Here is a 26,154-nt window from a genome sequence, read left to right as displayed (position 1 = left end):
AAAATAACTCTGTAACAACTAGAATATTAACGTTGCATGTTATTTTTTTATATTTTATACTTTTTGTACTCAATGTATCTGTACTTTGTATTTATGAACGTCTGTTTGAAAAGTCTTTGTGTTTTATTGCATGTTGTGTGCTTACGAAAAGAATGGCCCCTTAATTTCTTCCAGAATGGCTTGATGAAAGCAGGCAGCCCCCCCCCCCCCCCCCCCCCAGTAAGCATAACTGAATAATCTGTGGCATGGTTCAGCTCTTCTAGAAAACTGCTGATTACCCCCCCCCCATCGTTTCATTTGAATGCATGCAATGTGTCAAAAAGGCCAAATGCCCATTTGCACTAGCAGAACTTCTCAAGCACTGATCATTAGGTCAGAATAATAGAAGCAACAGAGGAAGAGTAATGAGAATGTCAAGTGCTCTTGATTTAGCTGAAAGAAACTATATTCGAGCTCACCATCACAGAACGACATAACTATACCATAAACCATGACATGGCAGATGGCATATCTTGTATATGGCATATGTTGTCATGACAGTGAATATCCTGTGACGTAATAATCCGTCATTTTCATGATAACTTTCAAAATATTTGATGCTATTTGACAGCTTATAAGCATATGCCACATATATAAACATTCCAAGAGCTGTCGTGACAATAATCAATAACGTTAAGTTGTCATGACACTGGATATAAACTGTATAATGTCTGGATATAGCATCTTCCATGAAATGTTTATGACGAGATTATGTCATTCATAGGAAGGAGATGTCAACATTGTGTTCAAAGGGTACCATTGCATTGGAAACCATTGTTATGTTCCTCTGCCCTAAGCCACACGACATGCCATGTGCCTTGGATATGCTCTCTAGCTGTCCGTGACTTGTTTGCAGGTAACCTCGGCCGCTAACGGTTCAACTGCTGCGGAGTACACACTTGTTGAGGAGGAACCGTGGAAACAAGAATAATGCAAGCACACACATCCCCAGCACCTGAGTCCACAAGCTTTCCTATTTGGTGTAAAAGGAAACGGAAAAATAATGTCATTCAAATGGAAGAAGTACTGTTTTTATTTTAGTTCTACTGTTCTTGTTGTTGTTGTTGTTGTTGTTGTTCTTGTTGATGATGATGATGATGATGATGATGATGTTTCTTTTTTTAATATTCCCCTTTGTTTTTTAAAAGAATATTTAACAAATCATCTGGCTGACTGAAAGAACTAATACTAATTCTGAAACAGGAATATTAATACTCCATCGGTTAGTGTTCTAATGTCTGCACGGTAGCTAACTCTTGCACAATGGACATCAAGGCTCGGGAGGGTAAACTAAGGGAGAAAAAAAACAAATATCTACCTTAAATTATTCATAAATATAATATATATGCATACTATGTACGTGGTAGCTGTGACAGCATGTCGATGAGGGTGGCGGGGAATGGGAAAAGAGGGGAGGGGAGCAGTACTGCATCTACTGAGCTTTCACAAACAACCCCCCCCCCCAAAAAAAAGAACAAATCTCTGACCCCCTATTCCACTTTGGGTGAAGCAATAGCCTGCTGCTTAGAGAGATCTGCCCCCTTGGGCCTTTACCTCATGCGATGCCCCCCCCCCCCCCCCCCCCCCGATAAATAAACAATAGTGGACAGCCACTGGTCAATGAACACCCCCGACATACCCCCTCTACTGAGGCACACTCCCTACCCCTGCTCTCTTCCCAGGGTCGAACCTCACTGACCCTCCTCTCCCGGGGGGTTTATCTCCTTACCCCTCTACCTGGAAAACCACTATCCTCTTGTCTCTATGGGATTACCTCTCCACTCTCCTCTCTCTCTCTTCTGCCCTTTTCATCCCTCCTTCTTCTCTTGATTACATCCCCTCTCTCCTGTGTGTTACCCTAGGAGAAGGGGGGGGGGGGAGAAATTAGTTTAAATACTGATGCAAATCTTATCTGTGTAGTTATTGTGACCTATGAGAATGATGACGTAGGCTGTGGCATGTCGGCCTTAGAGGCATGTTTGGGACCAAACGCACAAATGATCTACATACCCTTCTAAGTCAGAAACACCACTGAAGAAAAAAAAACCCCAACATTTTAGAGGATTACCTTATAATTCAAGCACAATCCTTCTTTGGCTGTTTACTGCTGTCAAAGCACACTCTCTCCAATCTGAAGGCAGTTACACCTTTTCTGAAATGCTGAACACTGCCTATGACTGTAAGTACAGTCAGCTAGAACAGAGACCAGATCAAAAGTGCCAATCAGCTTTTAGTCACTGGATCTGTGGAGATCACACAGTGAGTGCGGAGAGCACACTGTTTCGTTAGGTAACCTTAAAAGCTACGCTGGACATGCACAATGTTCTCTTGGCATTGACATGTTTGGCAGAGAGATGGTATGTGCGCCAAACAAAGCATTCTGTCTCCGAGCTTTAATGGTTTAGACCATAAAAAAAAGAACCTGAAGAGGTCCTGACCTCCAGCTCGGTGGTGGTTAGGGATAACACCTATACCCTGAAACCCACAGATGTGCTCCCATCAGCTGTTTACCTATTCACAGTCATACAATTGAAGTGGATTTCTTACATTGCCAAAATGCCTACTGCCTTTATATATTCACACATATATATGTAATACAACTTATATCACATTTAATATATTGACTGTTTACAGACCATTAAAAATCTATTTAGCTAAGTATATTGTAAGGAAAAAAAAGACAACTCAACTTTTTAAACTGGAGATATGAAAAGCACACAGGAAAGGGTCTTATCAAGGGTAGCATTCCAGTATCATTTCCTTGAGCTCTTTTCCTTTTAAAGCACACAGATAAATGGTTAGACTTGAAAACATCACACAATAACTGCTAAAACTGCTGTATAGTTGCACAGAGCTAACAACACAAATATTGCTGTGTTCCTCTGAAAAAAGTTCTCCTGATGTGGAAGACAATTTTTAGACGCAGCATTTACGCTGTTTAGGAACTCTCTGTAAGGGGAACTATCCTCCCATTTTTGAGCCTTGAACTTCATTCCTCGACTGTTCTCACCGCCCCGTAATGCTGCAGCATACAGGCTACACTCACGTCAGCGTCGGCCAGATCAGGGAGCCCAATCGGCTGAGCTGTCAACTCAAGCTCTTGCCACGGAGAAGTCTTTCCCTCTCAAGGAACCAAATGGTGAAAGATTCCACACACACACACACGCACACAAATAGTTCGAACACTGGGTACATTTGAGTGCTGCGCAAGAAATACATTTTCACGTTCTCAAGGTATGGATTCTGATTTGAGAATCGTGTATGTTTTTTTTTATTTTGTTTCATTTATTTTTTCTCTGCGCTCACTCGTCCTCGTTCGTCTCAGCTCAGTGACGACCTTGCCTTGAAGTTGTTTAACCACAGTAAGTGCGGTCAGAGAGGCATCTCTAGATCATACTTTTAACAGTAGTAGCCTAACTCAGCATTCATTATGTGCTCATGAAGTCCCCTCTGTCTTTGTGGGGTTAGGGGGAGTGCTGTCACCCCCCTCCCCACTGCTCCCCCTTCTCCTCTTTCGGAAGAACCGGGGAGACAATATCCTCACGCATTCGTGGACTTTCTCACCGTGTAGATACTGTACCAGTAAAATAGTGGCCACCAGATCGTTGCGGCGCCCCAACGACCTCAAGTCCCGTGAGTGTGTATGTGAGTACGCGAACAACAGCCGCCATATAGACGAGGGCCAGTATAAAGCTCACATAACCTCTGTGTGTTTAGTGACGAACCGGGGCAACGCAATAGGCCAACTTCGATAAACTCGCCAGTGTAGAAGCATGGACCTTTTTTTCTTTCCGTTCTCTTTTGGACCAGTTTTCTGAGAAGCATGGAATTGAAGTGCCTCCCTGCACTTTGTGTACATATTGTAGGTAACTGATTTTATTTTCCGGCGAGGGGACATGTAGAAATAGCTTATAATTGATGTGACTTTTTTGTAATCCTATAGGAATACATATATTATATGTTCTTCATAAAATGAAATAGATAGATGAGAAGTGGATAGATCAGAAAGTGTAATAAACGCCTGTTTTTGTTTCCTTTCATGTTACATCTCTGTTCCTAGCTGTTTCACTTAGCTGTTACATATTCAATATATAAATATCTTTTTGTATCTAATGAATGTTTTGAATGTTTGGTCCCTTGAAGATAAAAAGTTGTGTGTGCATTCATTTACATTGTACATAAATATATATATGATTTGCTCTGTTGAATTTCAATGCAGAATGTTCTGGAGATTGGCATGACTCAATCAGACACAAAACAAATTGGAGGACGAGTCACAGTGCAGTTGCACTTGATGTCCATTGGGGGTGATATAACTTTGCTTGTGGAATGTGGTTCTTACTTGTTATGTGCCAGCTCTTCAGCACAGATGTTGAGGATTAAAATTTATACTCTGTGTACATTAAACAGAAAATAAAAGACTACTACTGCTGTTGTCAGATCTGGCTGAATGCTAAGAGAAGAGCTTGAAACAAAAACAAACAAGCAAGCTCAACTTCTAAAGAATTCCCAAGGTGCAGCGCACTATGGTAGATAACAAATACATGACCTCTCTTAAAGATCACCCCCACCATGTGCCATCAGTTTAAATAATAAGTGGATGCTTGCTTTCGCAAGAGTTGAGCTGTCCCAGATACTCAGCTAATCTTTGGGCCTAACATTTAAGCAGGATGGAGATGTTCTTGCAAAGAGTTGACCTATAGTCAGTCAAGAGCATATCAACTTTTTAAAGGATCACAAAAAGTCAGATGTTCTAACCTTAACCCCCACCCCACCCCCTCTGTACCCCTATGTCTTTTGGTACCTGCCAGCTCTCACCAGAGAGAGGCAGCAGACAGCACTCCACCCCTCAGTTTGGCAAATTGGGATTTTAGGGCATGTGACCAAAAACAAGAGCCAGTAGGGAAACCAATGAGTGGCGTGCTGTTGTTTGTCTTTGACATGAAGACATGTTGAGTCAATCTGATAACCTGTATGTCCTTCATCCCATATCTGTGCCCTGTGCAAACCTCACCCTGATACTGTCCTCTGTGTGAAGCTCCTCTCATCATTTTCACCCAGGTTGAAAACGATCGGGTCGGGACACAGTTGAATAAGTACAAACAAGTAAAATACAATAAAAAAAACAACAACTACAGATTTTTTTTTTCCGTTACCAGACCTGTGGTATAAAATGTCATGTTCATACATATCAGTATGTGTTGTACCACTGGTGTACATACAACTATGATAACTAATAAATGTTGATTCAACTAAACCTGCTCCCTTCGTGTGTTTCCTTTGCAAGAGCATGTCTCTGCCATCGTAAGCCTCTCATCTTGCACACACATCGGCCCGCTTGCAGTGGCCTTGTGTTTATGTCTGCGTACAGCGTCAGTGGTGTGAGATGATCACCTGGTCCAGGCGAAGTGCGGCAGGAATCGGTGAAATGTTCCAGATCATCATCATGGAGTAGAAATAGTGTCTGTATGTGTTTTTCAGTTTAATGCCAATCAGTTGTGTTGTCCTTTCTCTCACTCCCATCAAAGCACTCTTAGTCCAGCAACTACCAAAGTAACAGTTATCTGACCATAGCATACACACACAGATGCACACACACACAGCCAGGCACAGTTGCACATGCACAAACACATACGCTGAAGCAAGTTTTGCAAGTTTGTTCAATGGCCTATTCATTGATTTAATTACAGTAAAATACCATGCAAACCCTGGGTCTGACACACTGAAATACTATCAACGGACTATTGCCACTGATGAGATATGCACTGTTTTAGCTGGCACAGTCCTACCTGTCCTTTTAAATCTCATTGAGATCTTAACTAGATATGTGTCACTGAAAGCATTATTATTGAATGATGGGTAATAGCACCCCATTTATAATGTTCAATGTTTTACAGTTCATCTACATACACAACAAACCCAAATTCCTTCTTTATTTTTTGTTTACCCCTTATTTGTCTGTTTTATTTGATTGCAACTGCTGTAGTTATAAAACAGTCGGTATATTGCCACACAATATCAATTCCCACATATTCGCTTTCCACCTTCCATTTTCAAGATGGCCGTCTCTCGTGTCTCTTTTGTCTCCAATCCAAGGGAAATATCTGCCTTCATCATCATCTGGATTCCATGGCAACCATGTTCTGTCTCACTCCCTGGCAGCACGAAGACCCCTCCTTTTCCCTCCCCCCCTTCTCTCCACTGCACTCCGTTCTTCCTCCCCCCTCCTCTGCAGACCAGCAAACACCATTTCATGTTTTTTTTTACTAGACACGTTTATTTCAGCCCAGGACTTCACAAGTCTATTTCTAGCCATGATCGTTTGTTAATTCTTTGTTACACACTCATAACATACTCCTATGCTAATACATTTGCTATTTGTCTTCAGAATCAATCAAAGGCAACAGCATTGGAAACATTACAAACAGGAAGGGATACAATTGAGTAAAGCACCCTGACAAAATGGAGTGATATAAATCAACATTCCTCTCTACTGCGTGTCTGGGGAAGTCTCAACATAGCAGTGTTCATAGGATTCATAAAAAGCCCCCTCGCAGTTTAATAACAAAAATGTAATTAGTCATTATTTTAAAGATCACTTTGATCATCATGATATGTGTATATATATATGTGTGTGTGTGTGTGTGTGTGTGTGTGTGTGTGTATGCGTGTCACAGTCAGATTCTTAATAATACTATCGTACTATTCATATTTTTGAGAAAAAAAGGCACTGTTTTTGCCTCAGAGGAAATCAAATTTAAGTCAAAGATAACAAGTGTCTGAATATTGTGCTGAATATGATCACAATCTGCCAAATGACCACTTGATTAAATATTACTTTCAAAGGTGCGAAAGGTCTTATTTAATAAAAAAGGAGATTGACTTCTGAGTTTGGTCTGCAGATGGACTAATGGAAATAAAGTGTACACAAACGACCAGCCAAAAATCATAAATTAAAATAGTAACATCTTGTTGTCTTGATCTATAACATATAAATCCCAAATCCACAGGAAACAATATGAAACATACACAACATGTTAATTCTAAGAAACACACTGAAAACAGAAACTTCCAAACGATTGCCCGTGGACTGCTCTGTCCGTTTTCTAACTGCTCCAGCAGGAAAAATAAAAACATTTAAAAAGCCTGAATAATCTTTCAGCCATCATTGTCCACTCGCCTCAGTATTGCCTGTTTGTCTCTGTGACTAACCCGAAACATGCTAATTCCAAGCTTATTAAAACCATTGCTCTTAGCGCCTTATTTACAGCTTCAACCGATGTCTTTAACATGATTATCATTTATTTAAAATCAACCCACCCCCACCCTCCATACACGCCCCAGCCTCAAATAACTCCCACCTCAAATCCGACTTTACCCACCTATGTTGCTTGCAGCACGGTTTGGTCTGAGTCTAAGTTCAGAGAGAATATACCAGTGAACTCCCTGATTAATTGGTTCCCCACTTCAATGATAAGGGGCACCCAAAACACTGTGGGAGAATCCACAGTGAACCTCTCGCTTGTAAAAGGGACGAATATATCTTTGTTTCCAGGTAACATTTTAATTCCCTCTATCTTTTTTTATCTCAGTAAGAAATAGACTGACTGACATTACAATCTATACACTGCCCCCCCCCTACCCCCCCCCCCCAACACTCACACATACATATACATATAATGTATGCATATACACATGAACATGCATTCACACATTTCCTCACTATATATCTCATGAATATCTCTCATCAATCGCACATGCATACACACACACACACACAAACACACACACACACACACACACACACACACACACACACACACACACACACACACACACACACACACACACACACACACACACACACAGAGGCAAACATACAATGTGTGTGTGAACACAAGCAGAAACAGCACAAGCTGGTGGGCAGCCTCAGGTTTCGGTTTCAGGCTCAGCATATCCGCTCTCCCTCTCCTCGTCCCTCTGCTTCACCACAACAGCATGTGACCCCGCCTTCTAGCTGCCTTCCCTACACACTCCTTCTCTCTCTCTCTCTTTCTCTCTCTCTCTCTCTCTCTCTCTCTTGCTCTCTCTTGCTCTTGCTCCTGCTCAGCCTAGGTCCCACCCGTCCCTTCACGCCTTCTCCGAGGAGCCCTCCACGGTAATGCCGGTGAACTCTTCGGCGTTGCCGTTCTCCTGGATCTTCTCCTTGTTCATGAGCGTCACCATCTCCTGCTCGCGCTCCTCCGCGCGGGAGCCCACCACGGCGGCTGCCGCGCCGTTGCCCTCCGCGCTGTTCTTGCTGATGTTCAGCGTCTGGTGCTTTCCACACCATCTGAAGCAGAGAACAGGGACCATTCGTCATGTTACTGTTCCTGCTCTACTTGCCACTGCCACACTAGTCACACTAATCAATCCCAAATCAACTAATCCATTTTTTTGTTGTGAAACTGATCAAGTGTTACAGGCTAAGTTATGGCAAAATCATTTGTCTCACCTTTTCCTGGTTGCAACAGCGGCACAAACCAGCACAATGGCTGCGATTGCCACCACCACTCCGATAATGACCAACCAATCTATTAACAAGGATGGAAGAGATGGATGTTGATAAAGGATTGGCGAGAAAGGGCCACAAATCCAACAGAAGATTATGGTTTAAAAATATGCTGCTCAGACAGTTTTAAACATGGGGATAAGCAAAAAGGATAATAGAGTTTCACCTTTGAAATTTGTAAGCAAGACACATCTCAAGTAACTCAAGATACAGAATCTCTAAATGAATCTCAGAGACATGATCTCAAAACAACACACGATAAATACAACACTGTCATGCTCACAGTCTCGTGTGTTATGAAAAACACACAAATCAACTAGGACAGTCAAATACTCTCATGTAATATTTCATCAAATGCTAAATCTTCACACTTCAGAAATAAAATGGTGGACATAGGGGGATAAGCTCACCATTGCCCTCCTTCTCCTCCGGCTCTCCATTATGCTCCACTTTCCTGCCGTGACGGACAGACTCTACAGAAACAGAACAGGGTTTTGTCATTAATGTTAATGCACATACACACACAGACATTATGTCTAAGTTACTTTTATTTATATTGTCTAAGCTAAAGTTTGAGGTTTAACAAGTCTATCAGAATCATATCAGCCCAAACAGAGCTTTGCTGCACAGATATGTCTTGTCAGCATGTTTTTTGATATGGTGTGGGGGTCAGCAGGGATATGATAATTTGTGATAGGTCAACATTACAACGAATATCTGAACCGATTTGATTCTAATCTCCGCTGCTGTGAATGTGTGAGGTATTACATTTCTGTAAAATAGAAGGTTAATGCTGTTATCAGCTACTCCACCTATGTTGGAGGTTGTACTGGTTTATTGTGGATGAACAAAACACAAAGAGCAAGGGTATGAAGATGTGAGTGTCAGTCCTCACACTGTACACGTAAACACCAGGGGGCACTATTTGGCCCTTCCACAGAAAAAAAAGGAATGTCAAGTTACATGCGTAAAATGCAGCACTGAGGAGAAGACGATTTAAACCGTAATGTCTAAAAAAAAGGGTTAAAACTAAAATTACCCGAGAATAAAAGCGAGTTATACATTGAGAACCTGCTAATGACAAATACTTATGTTTCTTTGTCTGTGTGTATGTGACTGTCGAAGAGAAAACGTGTGCTCCAAGTATTTCTTTGGCTAGTTGTAACAGACATACCACAGCACAGCATACCATATGCCTATGTCTTTATAGTTTCATGTAGTTATAGCTATAAATGACTAAAATGACTAAATATCTAAAATCACTCATCATGTATATTATAACTCATTAGTTATAAGCTGCTGAAAATGTAATCTAACACAAGGATCGATTAAAATTAATATCAATTAATTTCTTCACTGCTGACATCAGCAAAAAAAAACCCCGCACACACAGGAAACCCAAAAGGACATCGATATCTCAGATCTTGATGGGGGAGGGAGGAAGTGACATCTAACCTGTGTTACTCTCTGGTTTGGGCTCTGGTTGGGGTTCTGGCTGGGCTACTGGTGGCCGCTCCACCTCTGGCTCGGCTGTCTTCACCTCCTCTAGCGGGGCGTCGCTAGCGATAGTGAAACTCTCCTCAGAGGAGGGCAGGATCCCAGACCCCGTGGAGTCGTCCGGCAGCATGAGGCGGGTCACCTCAGTCGGCCTGGTCACCTGGTCGCCGTCCAAGGCCTCCTCAGAGTTGTTGAATCCCCTCTCGGCGATCACACCCACGTCAGTGTTGAGTTCGGGGACATGCGTAGGTGCGTCTGTCTCCATCACGTCCAGCGTGGGCTCGAAGTGCTGGTCCGGTTCCTCGGTGGTGGTCAGGTCGCCGTGGCCCCCCAGTAAGTCTGGTTCTGACTCGGTCACGCCTGTAGCTTCATCAGGGCTGTATGTTATCTCTGCTCCCACATCTGAGGATGGTGCCGCAGTGGCTGTGGTATCTGCAGCAGAAATAGGAGGCACCGTTACAAAAGTTCAGAAGAGAAGCCACTGTTCTGGTTCCTTGAGTTTCAGACACAGTGACATTGGGCATCTGTCTCTATGGCAATTTTTTTTTATCGAAATACTAATCTAAATCTAAACTAATCTAAAAGTAATAGCCTAATGCAATTTCTACCCATCACATTTGATGTAAAGAGTTTGAATTGAATTACAGACAGTGGTGTGGCGGAAGGTTTGATGCCCTAGTCAAATACGTTTCACCGCCCTGGAAATGGCCTGTTATTTTGATTCTGGTTATAGTAGAACTATGTCAAAACGTAAAGGCATTCTAGCAAAGATGGCGAGTCTGTTTTTCATGGGTTCCATTTAGGCTAATGCTGAATCACATGAATCTTTATCTAAAATTTCCCAGCAGCACGTTCATGGCCAAATTTACGACAGGAAGCTGACATTGCAAACATGGTCATTTCCTGCCTGTTTGGAGACTAAAGGATTGGGTAATCATCAAACATGAGGTAGCCTAATTGCCAACATCCACCACATACATCAGAGTAAAAGTGAGGAAAAACGTGAGTGGTTTGTGAAAACACACCCCATGAACAGGAGATGGTGCATAATGATGCGGTTAGACCCTTCTGCACCTATCAGATGCTTGGCAATGATACAACCTTTGGGTGTTACACGGACATAATCACCTTAGTGATTATAGGGATTATAGTCAACACCTGACAAAGGGTGAATGAAGGCAAAAAAGCAAAGGCTGGCTATACTGTCTTTTGCGCTAGTCAACTTGCTGTTCATTTATGTTCTGGGTTGCTTTGATGTTTTGTGTTTGCACTTGTCCTACATTTAACCCTGGTGTTTAGCATTTAAGGACATTGGTTTATTGCAATAAACTCTGGCCTTGTTGTAGAACTGGCCAACATGGCAGGTCATAAAGATCCTGAATGATCTTACCATTGCTGTCTGGTTTTGTGGATAAGGGGTTGATGGCATTCTCGCAGTTACGGGAAGACACATCTGTTCATAAGATAAGAAATAATTATATACACACACACATACATACATACATACATACATACATACATACATACATACATACATACATACATACATACATACATACTGTACGTACATACACAAAATACATGCAATATATAATGGCAGTATGACTACTTTTCGTTCCAAACCTATGCCAAAAATGATTTGATTTTTCTTACCTGAGTCATTATAGCAGAAAGCATCCGATAGCTCAGTTGAGTTTACTGCCCTGGTGCCGAAGCCAGTCTGGTTCAAGTAGCATTTTTCGTGTGGTGTGTGTCGCAGAATGGCAATGCTCATATTGGCAGTCCACCCATACCTGAAAAGGAGAAATCATGTTTTGTTATCCTTTACAGTCAGACAGTCAGTCAGTCAGTCAGTCAGTCTGTCTGTCTGTCTGTCTGTCTGTCTGTCTGACTGTCTGTTTCCTAATTTAATTTAGTTTATTTATCTATCGTAGAGGCTTTGGTGCCATGGCCCGGTGAGAGGTCCTCACCTGCAGGTCTCCATCTTGCTGGCGTAGGCAGTACGCAGCTGATCCTCCGTTGCCAATTCAGCCCCCAGACTGAGGCACAAGGCCTTGGCATCGCCATAAGTAAGCAAGTAGCGATCAAGGCCTTCCACGTGGAACACACCAACGTGACTGCAACTGCGAGACTTTACTGATAGAGAGTAAGATGGTTGGAGAGAGAGGGAGAGGGAGAGGGAGAAGGAGAGGGAGGAAGACAGAGAGAGAAAAAGTTTGAAGAAAGAGAGAGAGGGAGAGAGAGAATGTAAGGATTTAGATATTCCACTGACAAACAGATGATTCCTGCTTCTCAAAATTCAGCTGAAAGAAGGAGGCGATTATTGCTTGTCCACATACACACATAGTGAAACAATCTCACAGCAGGCCAACAACAGGGAAGAGTCTACAAATGTAAGGGGCATTACTAGGACGTCTATTTGGGCACCCAGGTCTTCTTAGTTTGGAGGTCCAGGAAAACAAGCGAGGATCAGCTCATTCATCGACCAGGACAGATAAAAAACGCAACTGAAACATGCCATTGGCCATTTTGTTTCGCAAGCCCTGGGCGGCTATCTGCTTCGCTTTTCTCCTAGCAGGGCATCTCACTGACACCTGATTACAGTTCTGACAGCACCATCTTCATATTCATCCAGGACCTCTTCTGGGATAGTAAGATCTGTGTGTGTGTGTGTGGCGTGTGCCACTCTCTCACACACACACACACACACACAACTCTTCAATCTCTTCTCCCAACTCTTCTTTTTTCCCATTAAGTTTAGTCATGTTGATATGATGCTATCCTGCATTGTCCATATTCATCTACCAGCATTGTTCTATGTTTTTCTTAAACAGTGCAGTGGATTGTGCATACTGTATACTGCAATAAAAAATGGATCAATAGGTTGATCAATAAGGTTGAATGGAATATACTGTAGGTGTCTCAGCATTACCATGTGTGCTTAACGTGTTGAGTTTGCCGGGAGAGACTGTATGTCACCCAGCCCATGAGAACAGTTTGTCCTGGATATTGCACACATACAGTAACTTGCTTAGTACCCGCAGCACTTCAGCACATAATGCTCACACACACTGCTGGTTGCGTAATGTGTGGTAAACATTCAGACCCTCTATACGCGTCAAAAACTTCTGCGCTTCACGTACACTAGTACCTCATTCCCTTTGCTTGTTATGGGCATACTGATAACGGCGTTCCACCTCAGAGGTATATATATATATATATATTAGTGCTGTCAGTTTAACGCGTTATTAACGGCGTTAACGCAAACCCATTTTAACGCCGTTCATTTTTTTATCGCGAGATTAACGCGATTATTTTTTTATATTTTTTTTATTTATTTATTTATTTATTTTTTGATTAACATTCTTTTTGGCCTCGCAGACTGTGTAGTAGGCTAAAGTTACAGTTTGAGTGAATGGTGAGCGCTATACGGCGAAATGGATGATAAAAAGCTTCTGAATGGAAAGTTTTAAAAGTTGTGTTGTGCAAAAGAAGCGAGCTTCACTGTTGTCTGAAAATGTCAACAGGCAGCTGGCTGAAAGCAAAGAAGTAGTAGGCTTACCTTTTATTGGTAACCTAACTATTACAGTTCACTGTTTCCGAAATAAGAGGCCTGACTGCTATGTTCCCAGCAAACTTGGAAAAAAGAAAATATTAAGCCATTGTTTAATTGCACTATAGGCTGAGTCCTTGTTTACCTGAAATGTGCACTTTATAATTTTATTTTGTACCGCCCTGTTTGGCAATGTTGGTTTTCAATAAAAAAAAAACATTTGCATAAAGCAAGCCAATCCACTTTTCAATGTTGATAAGGGCATTAAAAATAAAATAAAATGATGGAAAAAATAAATAAACGAAGGGACATTTAGAATAGATAAAAAATTGCGATTAATCGCGATTAATTTTGAGTTAACTATGACATAAATGCGATTAATCGCGATTAAATATTTTAATCGTTTGACAGCACTAATATATATATATATACTGTATACTGTATTCTGTACTGTATATACTGTATATATATATATATAGAGAGAGAGCGAGAGAGAGAGAGAGAGAGAGAGAGATATAGAGAAAATATATATAAAGATAGAGAAAAACAGAGAAAGAGAAAGAGAGATGCATCACTCTTGCTCATGGCTAAAAGCACATCTCTGTCAAAACATTTTAGTTTTGTATTGGTTAATTGGCATGTTGGTTACTGAAATCCAGATGGCTGTTTATACATCCAACATTAGTCATCCTACTTTTTGTTTTATTTAGATTTTGTGGTTATGATGTGATATGATTTATCTTCCCAACTGACTATTGCCCAGTCAGTCTTATGGGTTTTCTACCTGGCTTGAGCCACAGTGTTTGCTTTACAAGCACAAACAATGAGCTAGCAGTACACATAAGATAACCTTTATCCATTCCCATTCAGGGAAGTCCTGCAGCAGATCTGATTTAATATTCTCTATCATACAATCATCTCATGTCATAGGCTAGCTCAAATACCCTGGTGTCCGTGAGCACCAGAGTGAGCACCAGAGTGACTGCCTAATCTGCTCTGATGCCTAAACACACTTGAGCACAGATTAGTTCAGAAATATCATTCAAAACTGTATTTTGCAGTAATCAGTTCTCAGTCTGTGTGTTTGGGATTAAGCAGAAAGGTGTCATATTTCATGCACAAAATAAAACATATTGGGCGACACTGGGCCCTAATTTTATTGACGGGCAATGAGCAACGTGCAAAGTGTGTCGCGCATGAACTAAAGCTATCGTTTTGGGTGTGGGAGGATTGCGCCGACCCACCCATGTGTGTGCTTAGGATCTTGCTCATGGTGTTAAATTAGCAAAGTGATTTTGCCAAGCTATTCAATTAGCTTTAGTTAATTAGACAAACTATGAGATGGGTAAATCAGGTATAAAGAAAAGATGTTCTTCGTTAAATAACGTCCATTGATGTGTGGTGAACATCACACTCCCCAGGCTTGTTTACTTGTTGAAACTGAGCGAAATGTGAGGACAACATTTACAACACAACATAGCCAAATGTATTGCCAAAATACATACAGTACGTTAGCAAGCTAGCTATCTTTTATCAGTGCCCGTTGAGCTAGATAGCCTGTTAGATTTAGAGGACCACTCCTTACTGTTACTTGAAATATCAGATGAAAGATTGGAACATACATCTGTGACACACATGTGGGATATTTTTGTATGAGTAAGAAAGGATTTGCCAGGTAACCCATTTAATTAGTATGAGGGTTTAATGTGGGTTAGTCACACATAGTATATAAGATGAGTAATGAGATCTCAAATAAGGGGGTGTTGACCTAAGGAAAATGAGGGGTGGGTCATTAGGTATAGCATCACCTTCTGTATGGATAAAGTCAGATGAGAGGTCAGAGGTTTCATTGGTCAAAGGGGTCAGCCAACTAGGGCTGTTGTGGGAGTGGTAGATGAACTTTGAAATACGGTGGCGCGAGTATTATTTGTCAGAAAGCTTCCGGAGACCTTCTCTTATTGTTGTTTAAACTCTTCAATAAATCCGTGCTGAAGAATTCTACATCTGCTGTTCAACTTCTGTTTGCTGAGACCGCGTAGACACGACACACACGCGCGCGCACACACACACACACACACACACACACACACACACACACACACACACACACACACACACACACACACACACACACACACACACACACACACATACACAAACAAACACACAGAGAGAGAGAGAGAAATATAGGTTACAGAGGAGGCAGCAGTTCTGAAAAACATACATACTTCCATGAAACTGCCCACAGGGGTGTTTCACATTTGTCTGTGGTTGGTATGAAACCAAACTGCGCTAGTTTGACACACCCCAACACTCACACGACGCTCACACACACACACACACACACACACAGAGACCTGATGTATCTCATATGCAAACACAGGCTTGGCCATGACGGGTAAGAGTGTGTAGAGACCATCTCACTTGAGCTGCCCTCTGTCTCTATAGGAACCGCATCCCATGGTCCAGAGCTCCTGTCCGTCAGGACTCCTAAGCTCTGGAACAGAGTCGAGATTCTACACGACACATTCTGCCACACCTGTCCACAAAGACCAACACACTTCCCAAAGGCTGTTCACACACATACACACACATATACACACAGTTTTTCTGCTTGTCATGACATTGCATATTGATACACACGTACAGATTAACGCAGGTCTGCAAACACAAAAGGGCTCCTCTAGAAGTCAATAAACAAACACATTTTCCTTTGCCTATATGATATCAAACATCAAGTGATGCTGTTTGTTTTCCATCAATATTTTTCTTGTGTATGCAAACTCTGTTACTATGGGACATCACATCAATATATAAGGGCATTTGAGCCTCCTCGTCATATTGCATTATATAAACCCGAATCAGAAGACCTCATTTGGATTGAGACTGGCGTACAGCAAACAGTTTTGACATTTCTCACACATCTATGTTTAGTTTTAGTCATCACCGGATATCAGGCCAAATCCTCTGTCACTGTGATGCTTGTTGACATCTGATTACCATGGATACAGGTGCTAACATTAGATTGTGAAAGAGAAAAGGGTGAGGAGGGGTCAGGTCTCAGAGAGAATGTGAGAGAAAAGAGGAAAGTCCCTGAACGGTGGTTTGTGTTTGGGATGATTAATTCAGACGCACACACATATTACATACTGGTACACAGGTGCAAATATGTAATACTTTCTCTCAAACTATTGCATTGACTTCAGTATATAACCAAAAATGTTATGATGGACACAATGTTGCATTGTAAAACATTGTGACCAGATGTTAGGATCTTACTACATTATAAGCAGTTAAAACACAGTGGACTTGCGAGAGAAAGGCCCAAACATATGACGTGTGTGTTGTGTTGTGTTGTGTGGTGTGGTGTGGTGTTGTGTTGTGTTGTGTGGTGTTGTGTGGTGTGGTGTTGTGTGGTGTGGTGTGGTGTTGTGTGGTGTGGTGTTGTGTTGCGTTGTGTTGTGTTGTGTTGTGAAGAGAGGGAGAGGGCAAGATATGGCGTTGTCAGAAATCGGCCAATTGTTGGCTTTTTACAAGTTATTAGAATTTGGGCCTTTAAAGACAGCCACATTGATAAGGGCTGGTCCAGCTAGCCAGTTCATCTCGATGATCAAAGACAAAGTTACATGATGGGGGGCTATTCGTATGGATTAGCAGGTCTGTGAAGATTAAATCCAGCCTCAGTAACATTCAAAGGATGTGAACATAATGGCCCTCATGCAACAGCACTCAACCATTTCATAATGTCTCATAAACGTTGCATCATCCCAGCTCTTCAAGACCATCTAGAGTCTACACAATCTTGATTGACAACGGCTGACAATGTTTTCATTTTACACCAGAGATAGATAAACAGAGTAGACACACATCCAGGAGACCCTCGCAGGGCAAGCCTTCCTTCCCAAAGTAACTGTCAATTGAGGCAGATTCCCACCACCACTGTAGAAATGCTTGTGCATGTAACGGTGTGATCCTGAACACAGTTCACGAAGGAAAGTGCCGTGAGCTGAAAACAGACTCACTCTTCATGTTTGCGAAAGCTGGGAGAGAATAGCGGCACGGGAAAAATGGGAAATATTTAAACCAACACCGGCATGCTTAGCTCAAAACAAATCTCTCAAATCAACAAAAACAACAACACACGCACATCACCTCAGAGACACACACACTCAATTATATTGCCTATCTCTCCTAACCCCATACACAAGTCAGACCCTGGAGGGGGACTATCCCCTTGTGTTTACCTCTTCACTGTTTCATTAGTAGGAGGTGCTTAACAGGAAGTGATTGTTCCATGACTGTTGGTGGCAGTTAAAGGGAGTCAAGCTATTGCTTGTTGAGAACCTCTTTTCCAACGCCAGTGGTACACAAACAAAGTACACCGCCCCAACGTTCCAAAAAAAAAAAGAGTCCTGAGAAGAGAAAACAACTGCCGGCTCTTCAAAACCCATCCACAGGGATCAAAGCAGGCCATCTGAGAAAAGTAGTCGCAACATGTCTCCAAGGTGTCGCCATTAACATGCAAAACGAGCAGTCATGGGAATCTACACAAAGTCCAAGACCCTGCTTCTCTGAAGCACTGACTACTAAAGCCTCTTTTGTGGCATGGATAAGTTGAAAGGGGTTGGTGAAGTTAGCGGTGGCTCTTTTACAGACAGCATGCCAGGATCTCCAGCTGCTCTCAGGAACAGCCAGCTTCTCTCTCTCTCTTTCTCTCTCTCTCTTCCTCTCTCTGTTTCTCACTCTCTCTCTCTCTCTGTTTCTCACTCTCTCTCTCTCTCTCTCTCTCTCTTTCTCTGTCTCTGTTTTTCTCCCTCTCTCTACCCCAAAAAATCTCGCAAAGCCAGCTCCACAAAATAGAACCCAAATCCAGGGTAGGCCTGACTCTGCAGCCAGTTTTCCAGCAGGAGTGCCAGAGGTGCTGGGCTGCCTGTGCCATGCAGCCATACGGGTGGACAAGCTGAAATCTGAGAACTCTCTTAGTTGGAGCTCACCTGAGCAAAGTCACCTGAAGGAGATTCTCTCTCCCCCTTCACTCTCTCTCTCTCTCTTTCTCTCTCTCTCTCTTTCTCTTTCTTTTCTTCTCTCTCCACCTCAGTTATTTCCAAAGACTCGGCCCCATGGCATGCTACCTCTCCAACTCCTTTCAGAAGCAGATGTATTTCTTCCACCCTCCTCTCTCTGCTATTAAGACGCTCAACTGTCTCTGAACCAGAACAAAAAAAAAAGACAAAACAAAACAAAAAACACCCTGGAGAACATAAGCAGATGAGACAGCTCTAAAGCCTTCCACACAAACATTTACACATAAACATTTATAAACAGTCATTCGCTCTTCCTCAGATAGCACTTAGAAGGATTTATTTTTTGGGGGAGAGAAATCACTGGGACCGTCAGCTCCTGTTTCCACTACCACCAGCATGCATGAGTGTAACGGACCAGGGGGAGATTGGTCCTCCGGCCTTGTGCATTAAGGTTGTGTATATATTACAGCAGTCCACTGAGCCATGCGAGCCTGGAGACACAAAGGAGTCAGTGTATATCCGAGGGAGGAAGAAGCAGACTCTAGGTGGGGTGGGGGTGCAGTGAGGTGGTGTGCGTGTGGTTGCTTGCTGGCCAGGGCCTCACAAAAAGGCTTTAAAATGTAATTAATAGGTTTCAGGCAGCATTCAAAGACATACAGGCCTACATAAATTCGAGAGCTCCTTTCACTTGCTAAAGATTCTTGGGGGGTGGGGGGGGGGGGGGGGTTACAATGTAGATTGGCATCTCGGAGAAGGGAAAATCCCACAACATTAGATGGAGAAAAGGAGATAGAGAGAGAAGAGGAGGAGGACAAGAAATGGAGGAAGGAGGGCAGTGAGGTTGTCCACTGAGAGTAAGCACATGTTTTTTAGGGGGGGGGGGGGGGTAAGTGAGGGGCAGAGTGTCAGAACAGTCATTGGCATGCAGGGGGTGTGTATTGAGTGGGACCTGGGGGGTGTGGAGCGGGGTAGGGGGTTGTAGGGGGATAGTGAGGGCAGGAGGGTGGACGGAGGCAAGCACGTGTCCGAGGGGCTTGGGCGGCAGGTGACGGCGCCCGCCAATCCTCCGGCCGCATGCCCACAAGTCCTCTCTTTGTCAGGCTTCAGGTAACCCTCCTCCCTGCCCCCTCTCGCCGCGTAACCCGAGTCCTCAGGTAGGGTAGGGGAGGGGCGGAGAAGGCCTGCACTGCACACATACCTGCGCACAGACCCCCATCAATCGCGCCTTGTTCAGCGTGACTGCCAGGCCAGGCTGCAGTCAGCAGGACGGGCCCTCAGTAAACACACCAGTGAGAACGCACACACACACACACACACACACACACACACACACACACACACACACACACACACACACACACACACACACACACACACACACACACATACATACGCACACACACACCCACATGCACTCACACACTCTCACACACACACACACACACACACCCACATTCACTCACACACACGGACGGATGCACTCACACAAGTACATACACACTCGCACACATACACATACAAACATGGGGGAGCATACACTCCAAATGTCCCTCCACCCACATGCATGTATGTGCTCAGAACATGAACATGTGTGCACGAGGGTGAGTTTGTACAGAGCTCATGTCTAAAGTTGAACATACCATGAAGGTTGAAAATTAACTGTGGCTGGACCTTTGAGGTTTGGCCTCGGCCAGTGGCAGACAGTGACAGCACTGTCTCATGATCCAGAATGCCACCATGAGTGTGTGCCTCATAATCAGGCAAGAATGAGGCACACAAAATGCCAGACACGGGCCCTGGACAGATACCCATGCCATCACACAAGCATGGGCTTCATAACTCTTTGCCCTGAGGGGGGATTGTCTTGGTAGAGCATGGGTCCTTGAGAACACAGTGTGCCCTGACTAGGGCATGACCCCTGTTTGACCTAGGTGTCACCAGTTCTTGTCAGCACCAACCCACCGTCCCCAAATCTGCTTGTCTTTACATAGGAAGTAACAGACTCCTTCACTAAACACTGACACACTAAAAAAATTCAAATCCACACATACAAATCCACAGTATATATATATGAATAAATACATACAAAATATACACACAGGCATATGTGCTGTGTAGCATACAGCACCAAATATGTCTGAGAGATAATTGCCATTGTATTAGACATACAAACACACACACAGATTTACAGTCACATACTGCTTTGTCTGGCAGAGAGCAACCGCAGAACAGTGAGGCTTGCATCTCTCGACCTGTTAGATTCAGAGGCAGCTAAGCTTCCCTTGTCTTCCCTTCCCTTCTCTCCTCATCTCTTCTCTTCTCTCTAAAGGTCCCAGCTCGTGGAAAACAAAGAGTAAAATCAGACATAGCTGAGAGAAGACAAGAGAGAAGCAGAAGATTAGCCATGCCAGTAGAGAGAGAGAGAGAGAGAGAGAGAGAGAGGGAGAGACGGAGAAAAGAAGAGAAAACGCACGGACACTTCTTTTGTGTCGCTTTCATATCAGCATAACCCCTCTCCTTCCTTGCCATCCCCCCCCCCCCCCCAAACAATAGTAATAGCACAGAAAGAGATTGCCCGTGACATTGTCTTTTCATGGCGGGAAATAGAGGTCATCTGTCGCCCCTGTGCGCCGCGGAAGCCTGATTAAGTGGATAAGTCATATTAAAGCTAAGGGAGAATGATGCTGAGTACGCGGCGAGGAGGCAGCCTGGAGGCACAGACGCGTCCTGTCTCGCTCTCTCGCTCTCTCGCTCGTGCTCCGACTGTGGCTCTCTCTATCTCTCTCTCCCGCGCGCGCTGGCAGACTAGCCGCTCGCCTCGGACTCCTTTGTGTCTGTGCTGACTGAGCCTCTGTCTGTCTGTGTGAGGCTAGTGCCTGTCTGGGCTAACTGAGGCACGCTAGCCGCTGTCTGAGTCCACACACGCTGCCTGTGTGTGTGTCTCACACACACACCACATGCTGCTCAGCCGGCATGTCTTTCTCCCTCCCCCCTACACACACACACACATACACACACACACACACACACACACAAACACACACACACACACACACACGCACACACACACATGTGGCTAAGCAACCCACTTCGACCTAAACACAGCTCGAAACCCCCACATGCACACACCCACCCACACACACACACACACACACACACACACACACACACACACACACCTGTGAGCATGATCCACCAGCAACAGGAGAGACAGGAGCAAGGCAAAAAAAAACCTTAACACACCTTAACTTCCACCACAAATCCCTCGGCCATGCACACTCGTGTTTCTCTCTCACACACACAAACACACTCTCAAACAACCCCCCCATGTACTTCACCTGCGGTTGTGTCTGACCTGGCGGAGGCCAGTAATCCAAAGGTGAGCCCGACGAAAAGAGCCCACATCCTGGGCGAAGAGGCTGGCTGTGGAGGTGCTGCTGGAGGGTCTTGTGTCTTCTCTGTCAGAAGAGGATGTGGTGAGTGAGAGAGTGAGAGGGAGAGAGAGAGAGAGAGAGAGAGAGAGAGAGAGAGAGAGAGAGAGAGAGTGTGTGTGTGTGTGTGCGTCTGAGAGAGGTCCGACGTCCACGAGAGAGTTCCTAGCGCTGGATGTCTCAGAGAGGCTCCTGGAAGTGCAGCAGACTTTAGCCCAACTTTTGAATATTCTGCGTGTTCACTGAAGAGTGAATGAGTGTGAGTGAGAGAACGAGCGACTGCCAAACAGCTCGCTGCCACGGTGGACAGGGGGGAAGAGGGTGGTGCTTTGCGTACACACCCTTTTGCCTCTCACTCACCGACCCTCCCTCCCTCCACCCACTCCATCTCTCCCTCCCCTCCCCTCCCCTCCCCTCCCTTCATCTCCCCTCCCCTCCCCTCCCCTCCCTCCATCTCCCCTCACCCCCCCTCTCTCATGCTCTGCTCCTCTCTATCTCTCTCATGCTTTCCTCTACTGTCTCTCTCTCATTCTCTCTCATGCTCTCCTCTTTTCTCTCTCTCCCTCTCTCTCCCTCTCTCCTCTTCTCTTTCCTGTCTGACTGTTTTAGTCACTGCAGTTTACTGTCTCAGAAGGTGGCCCTTTCTTCTGTACCTCAAAGCTCTCTCCTTTTCTCTCCTTTTCCCTCCTTCCTTTCATACTTTCTTCTTTTCTCTTTCACTCTGATACCAACTGTTGCTGAGGAGACATCTGCTCTTTTGTAATGGTGTGTGCCTTTTTCTGAACTAAATAAACACAGCTTGTACCCCTTCTCTGTCTGTCTATCTATCTATCTATCTATCTATCTATCTATCTATCTATCTATCTATCTATCTCTCCCCTCTCATTCTTTAATAGCAATGCTATTCTGCTCTTTTGTAATGGTGTGTGCCTTTTTCTGAACTAAATAAACACAGCTTGTACCCCTTCTCTGTCTATCTATCTATCTATCTATCTATCTCTCCCCTCTCATTCTTTAATAGCAATGCTATTTGCTCTTTTGTAATGGTGTGTGCCTTTTTCTGAACTAAATACACACAGCTTTTACCCCTTCTCCCTCTGTCTGTCTATCTATCTATCTATCTATCTATCTATCTATCTATCTATCTATCTATCTATTTCTCCCCTCTCATTCATTAATAGCAATGCTGTTCAATGTCTCAATATCAATATCAATTTGGATGGAAAATGGAGGGAAGAAGGAAGGAGGGAAAATAACAATAGACTGAAATCAAGATGTCACAATAATGTCAGAATAATGACTATTGTTTATAATTTTGGAGACATGGAGACATTTGGAGACAGTCAAAGCCATGCAATATTTGACATGATGTCATCTTATGAATTTTTTAAGTTTTAAATATAGCTCAGGCATTTTTACAATTATATGTCAGACTACTTGCCTAACCTGTTGTCTTGTTGTCATGGAGACCACAATATTTACTAAGCCTCACATAATGTCAAAGTAGGGATAAGCACACAATTCAATAATGATTGGAAAAGTTCAAGAATGTTATCTTTTTCCAATAATGCGGTGAAGATAACAAGCTTGGAAAGAGGATTTTCACGCCTGTGACGGATGGACTGCCAGTGGGATGAGCTTTGTAGTGTGCAGGGTGGTATCGATTACATTACAATACTAAATCCAAGGCTGAAGACTCACCGCTTGTTGAATTCAGAAGAGCCATTTCGCATAACGCACAGTGATCTGTAGCAGAAATCAAAACAACACTGGAAGCCATTTGTGTCACACATAAATATCGATTAATTGAAGAAAGAGAAAATGACTTTCTTGATATGTGTGATTTGTTTACTGTTGACTAGACAGTCATTCATTTGTGACTGCGAACAAAACAAACAAACAGAACAGAACAAAAAACATTTCAAAATCCAAACAGAATACAGACAAATCAGAAAAATGTCCAGTAGTGTGCTTTGAATAAATTACTTCTCAGGGCTTCAATTTCCGTAGACAAATCAAATGAATTTGCATCAAAACCACAGTGGTCGTCACGGGCGTTACTAAATCAGCTAAATCACTGTTTGAAAAGTGCACTTGTGAAGCCTTCTGCATCTACTCAGTGTCAGTGGAAAGGCCCTACCCTGCCAAAGGATTTGTTCTCTCCCTCCCAGCTCCCTCTCTGTCTGACTGACTGACTGACTGGGCTGGTATGTGGGTACTGTATCTGGGATTCCTGGCTGACATCACAGTCACACCATGATCACCCGTTGAAACACACACACACACACACACACACACACACACACACACACACACACACACACACAGAGAGAAAGACATCCATATCCACATGGACACACAAAGATACATGCAGCCACACACGTAGTCACATACACTCACACCCACTACACACACACTCACACTCACACAGGGCGAGCTAATTGGGAAATGTTGGCCTCTATAAATAAATAAGGTGAATAGCTGGAAACAGGAACTGCTGAACCTCCTGTAATACACAATAGAAAACACTTCAGAGCTCATAGGGTACCGGCATCGGGTGTGTTACTTTCTAGTGGGGAGCTGTGGCACTTGAGGTTCTTTGGTCTAACCTTGGTTTAACCTAATCTTTGGTTTACCCTTTTGTGACAGTCATGAGATCAGCTTCAAAAAGGGTTGAGAAATGTGTGCTTTTGTGCAGCAGAGGATTGTGTCATGTCATTGTGGATAGGAACCTTAAAGCATCATGTTTACTGTCTTGCTAGTTTCAAACTAACGGTTAACATGTTGTTCTCACATTCACCGCATCACTTCCTGTTTCTGACATTGTCATGGCAACAGAAGATTGTTTGCCCTGTGAGGCTTGTGATTCTTGGAGACCTCAGTAAACATTAGTCAGTCATGCAAAGTGATGCATTGGAAATTACACAGAAGGATTGCAATAAAGGGCTTCTGTGAGAACAAAAGTGAGCTTCACACTGTTTTTACAATGCACCTACGTGTGTGTGAGAGAGAGAGAGAGAGCAGGGATGGCAGCTAGAGAGAGAGAGAGAGAGAGAGAGAGAAAAACAACAGGAAAACAGTATAGAAACCCCCCCTCTGACACACAATGCAAAACGTATATCTCCCCAGTTCCACCTGCACATCTCAAGGCATACATACATACATTCCTAACCTTTCCTTTTTGAGACAGAGCCAAGTAGTCTATAACCACCCAGCCCAGTTCTGTTACTCCGCTGAGAACAAAGCTTGTCCTAGTTTCTCTCTCGAGGGGTACCCGCGCTGGCCCACACCACTCCACTCTGCTCCTTTCTCTTCCAGCGTTTGCCTTTTTGTCTGATGTTTGCTGTTGTGTGCTAATGTCTTTCTGAGGACTTCTGCACACAAAGACCATTTCAGCCAATGTACACTTCGAGGTTGATTTTAGACCGGCAAACTATTTCCCAACAATGCTATGTGGAAAGCTAGTCAAATATACCCTGTTGATCTTTTCACACTTCATACTTCAAGTCAAACCTAGGAAAAGTACACCTGTAGACCACTGAAGAGATGAATACCATTTACTCAGCGTGTCTTAACATCCGCGCAACAGGCTGTTCTTATTTCATGTCTGGAAAAGAGGACAGAGAAACTGCGAGAGGGGAATTGTGTGTGGTTAAAGACCGACAGAAAGATTTGATGGTTATGTATTCACAGTTAACTTTAATTTGGTACTAAAGCACAACCAGCTTTCTCTCTCACACACACACACACACACACACACACACACACACATTAACACATTTCTCACACTGACAGCCAGCTAAAACAACCAGACGAGCAGCTATGGCTACTAGTGGTGTTCATGTTTCCCTTTTCCAGTGAACAGTAGAAGAGACAAATGGGGAAGTTTGACATTGATGACCATTAGTCCCTCGTGTCCAAATTTCAACTCAGTGCTGTTTACAGCAAGAAGGGCCGGGGCAGACGCAAGAGAGGTTAAGCGTTCATCGCCAGAACATTAAATCCACAAATTACACATCAGCCTGCTGACTCAGCCCTCCAGGTCGTCCAGCGAGGCTT

At 43.5% G+C, this 26,154-nt stretch overlaps 2 protein-coding genes across 4 annotated transcripts in view; one reads left to right on the top strand and one right to left on the bottom strand.

The window, feature by feature from the left end:
* The window catches only part of slc1a2b (solute carrier family 1 member 2b), a 34,594-nt gene extending 29,298 nt beyond the window's left edge, over nt 1–5,296 (top strand). For all 3 annotated transcript variants that reach the window (XM_012828111.3, XM_031565165.2, XM_031565166.2), the window contains exon 11: nt 896–5,296. In XM_012828111.3, the coding sequence (XP_012683565.1) occupies nt 896–970 (75 nt within the window). In that variant the 3' untranslated portion in view covers nt 971–5,296. The remainder of the gene's footprint in view (nt 1–895) is intronic.
* A 2,565-nt stretch (nt 5,297–7,861) lies between these two features.
* On the bottom strand, nt 7,862–22,440 carry cd44b (CD44 molecule (Indian blood group) b). Its single transcript, XM_031565164.2, has 8 exons — nt 22,003–22,440; nt 12,058–12,223; nt 11,741–11,880; nt 11,478–11,540; nt 10,046–10,519; nt 9,001–9,063; nt 8,534–8,612; nt 7,862–8,371 (listed from the first exon to the last, which is right to left on the bottom strand). The coding sequence occupies exons 1-8, from the start codon at nt 22,067–22,069 to the stop codon at nt 8,170–8,172; spliced, it is 1,254 nt and encodes a 417-aa protein (XP_031421024.1). The 5' UTR covers nt 22,070–22,440; the 3' UTR covers nt 7,862–8,169.
* Nucleotides 22,441–26,154: the final 3,714 nt, after the last annotated feature.

Source organism: Clupea harengus, chromosome 3 (assembly GCF_900700415.2).
Source record: "Clupea harengus chromosome 3, Ch_v2.0.2, whole genome shotgun sequence".
In the NCBI taxonomy this organism is placed as follows: domain Eukaryota; kingdom Metazoa; phylum Chordata; class Actinopteri; order Clupeiformes; family Clupeidae; genus Clupea; species Clupea harengus.
The sequence above is the reverse complement of the archived record's forward strand: the minus strand, read 5'-3'. Positions and strand labels throughout refer to the sequence as shown.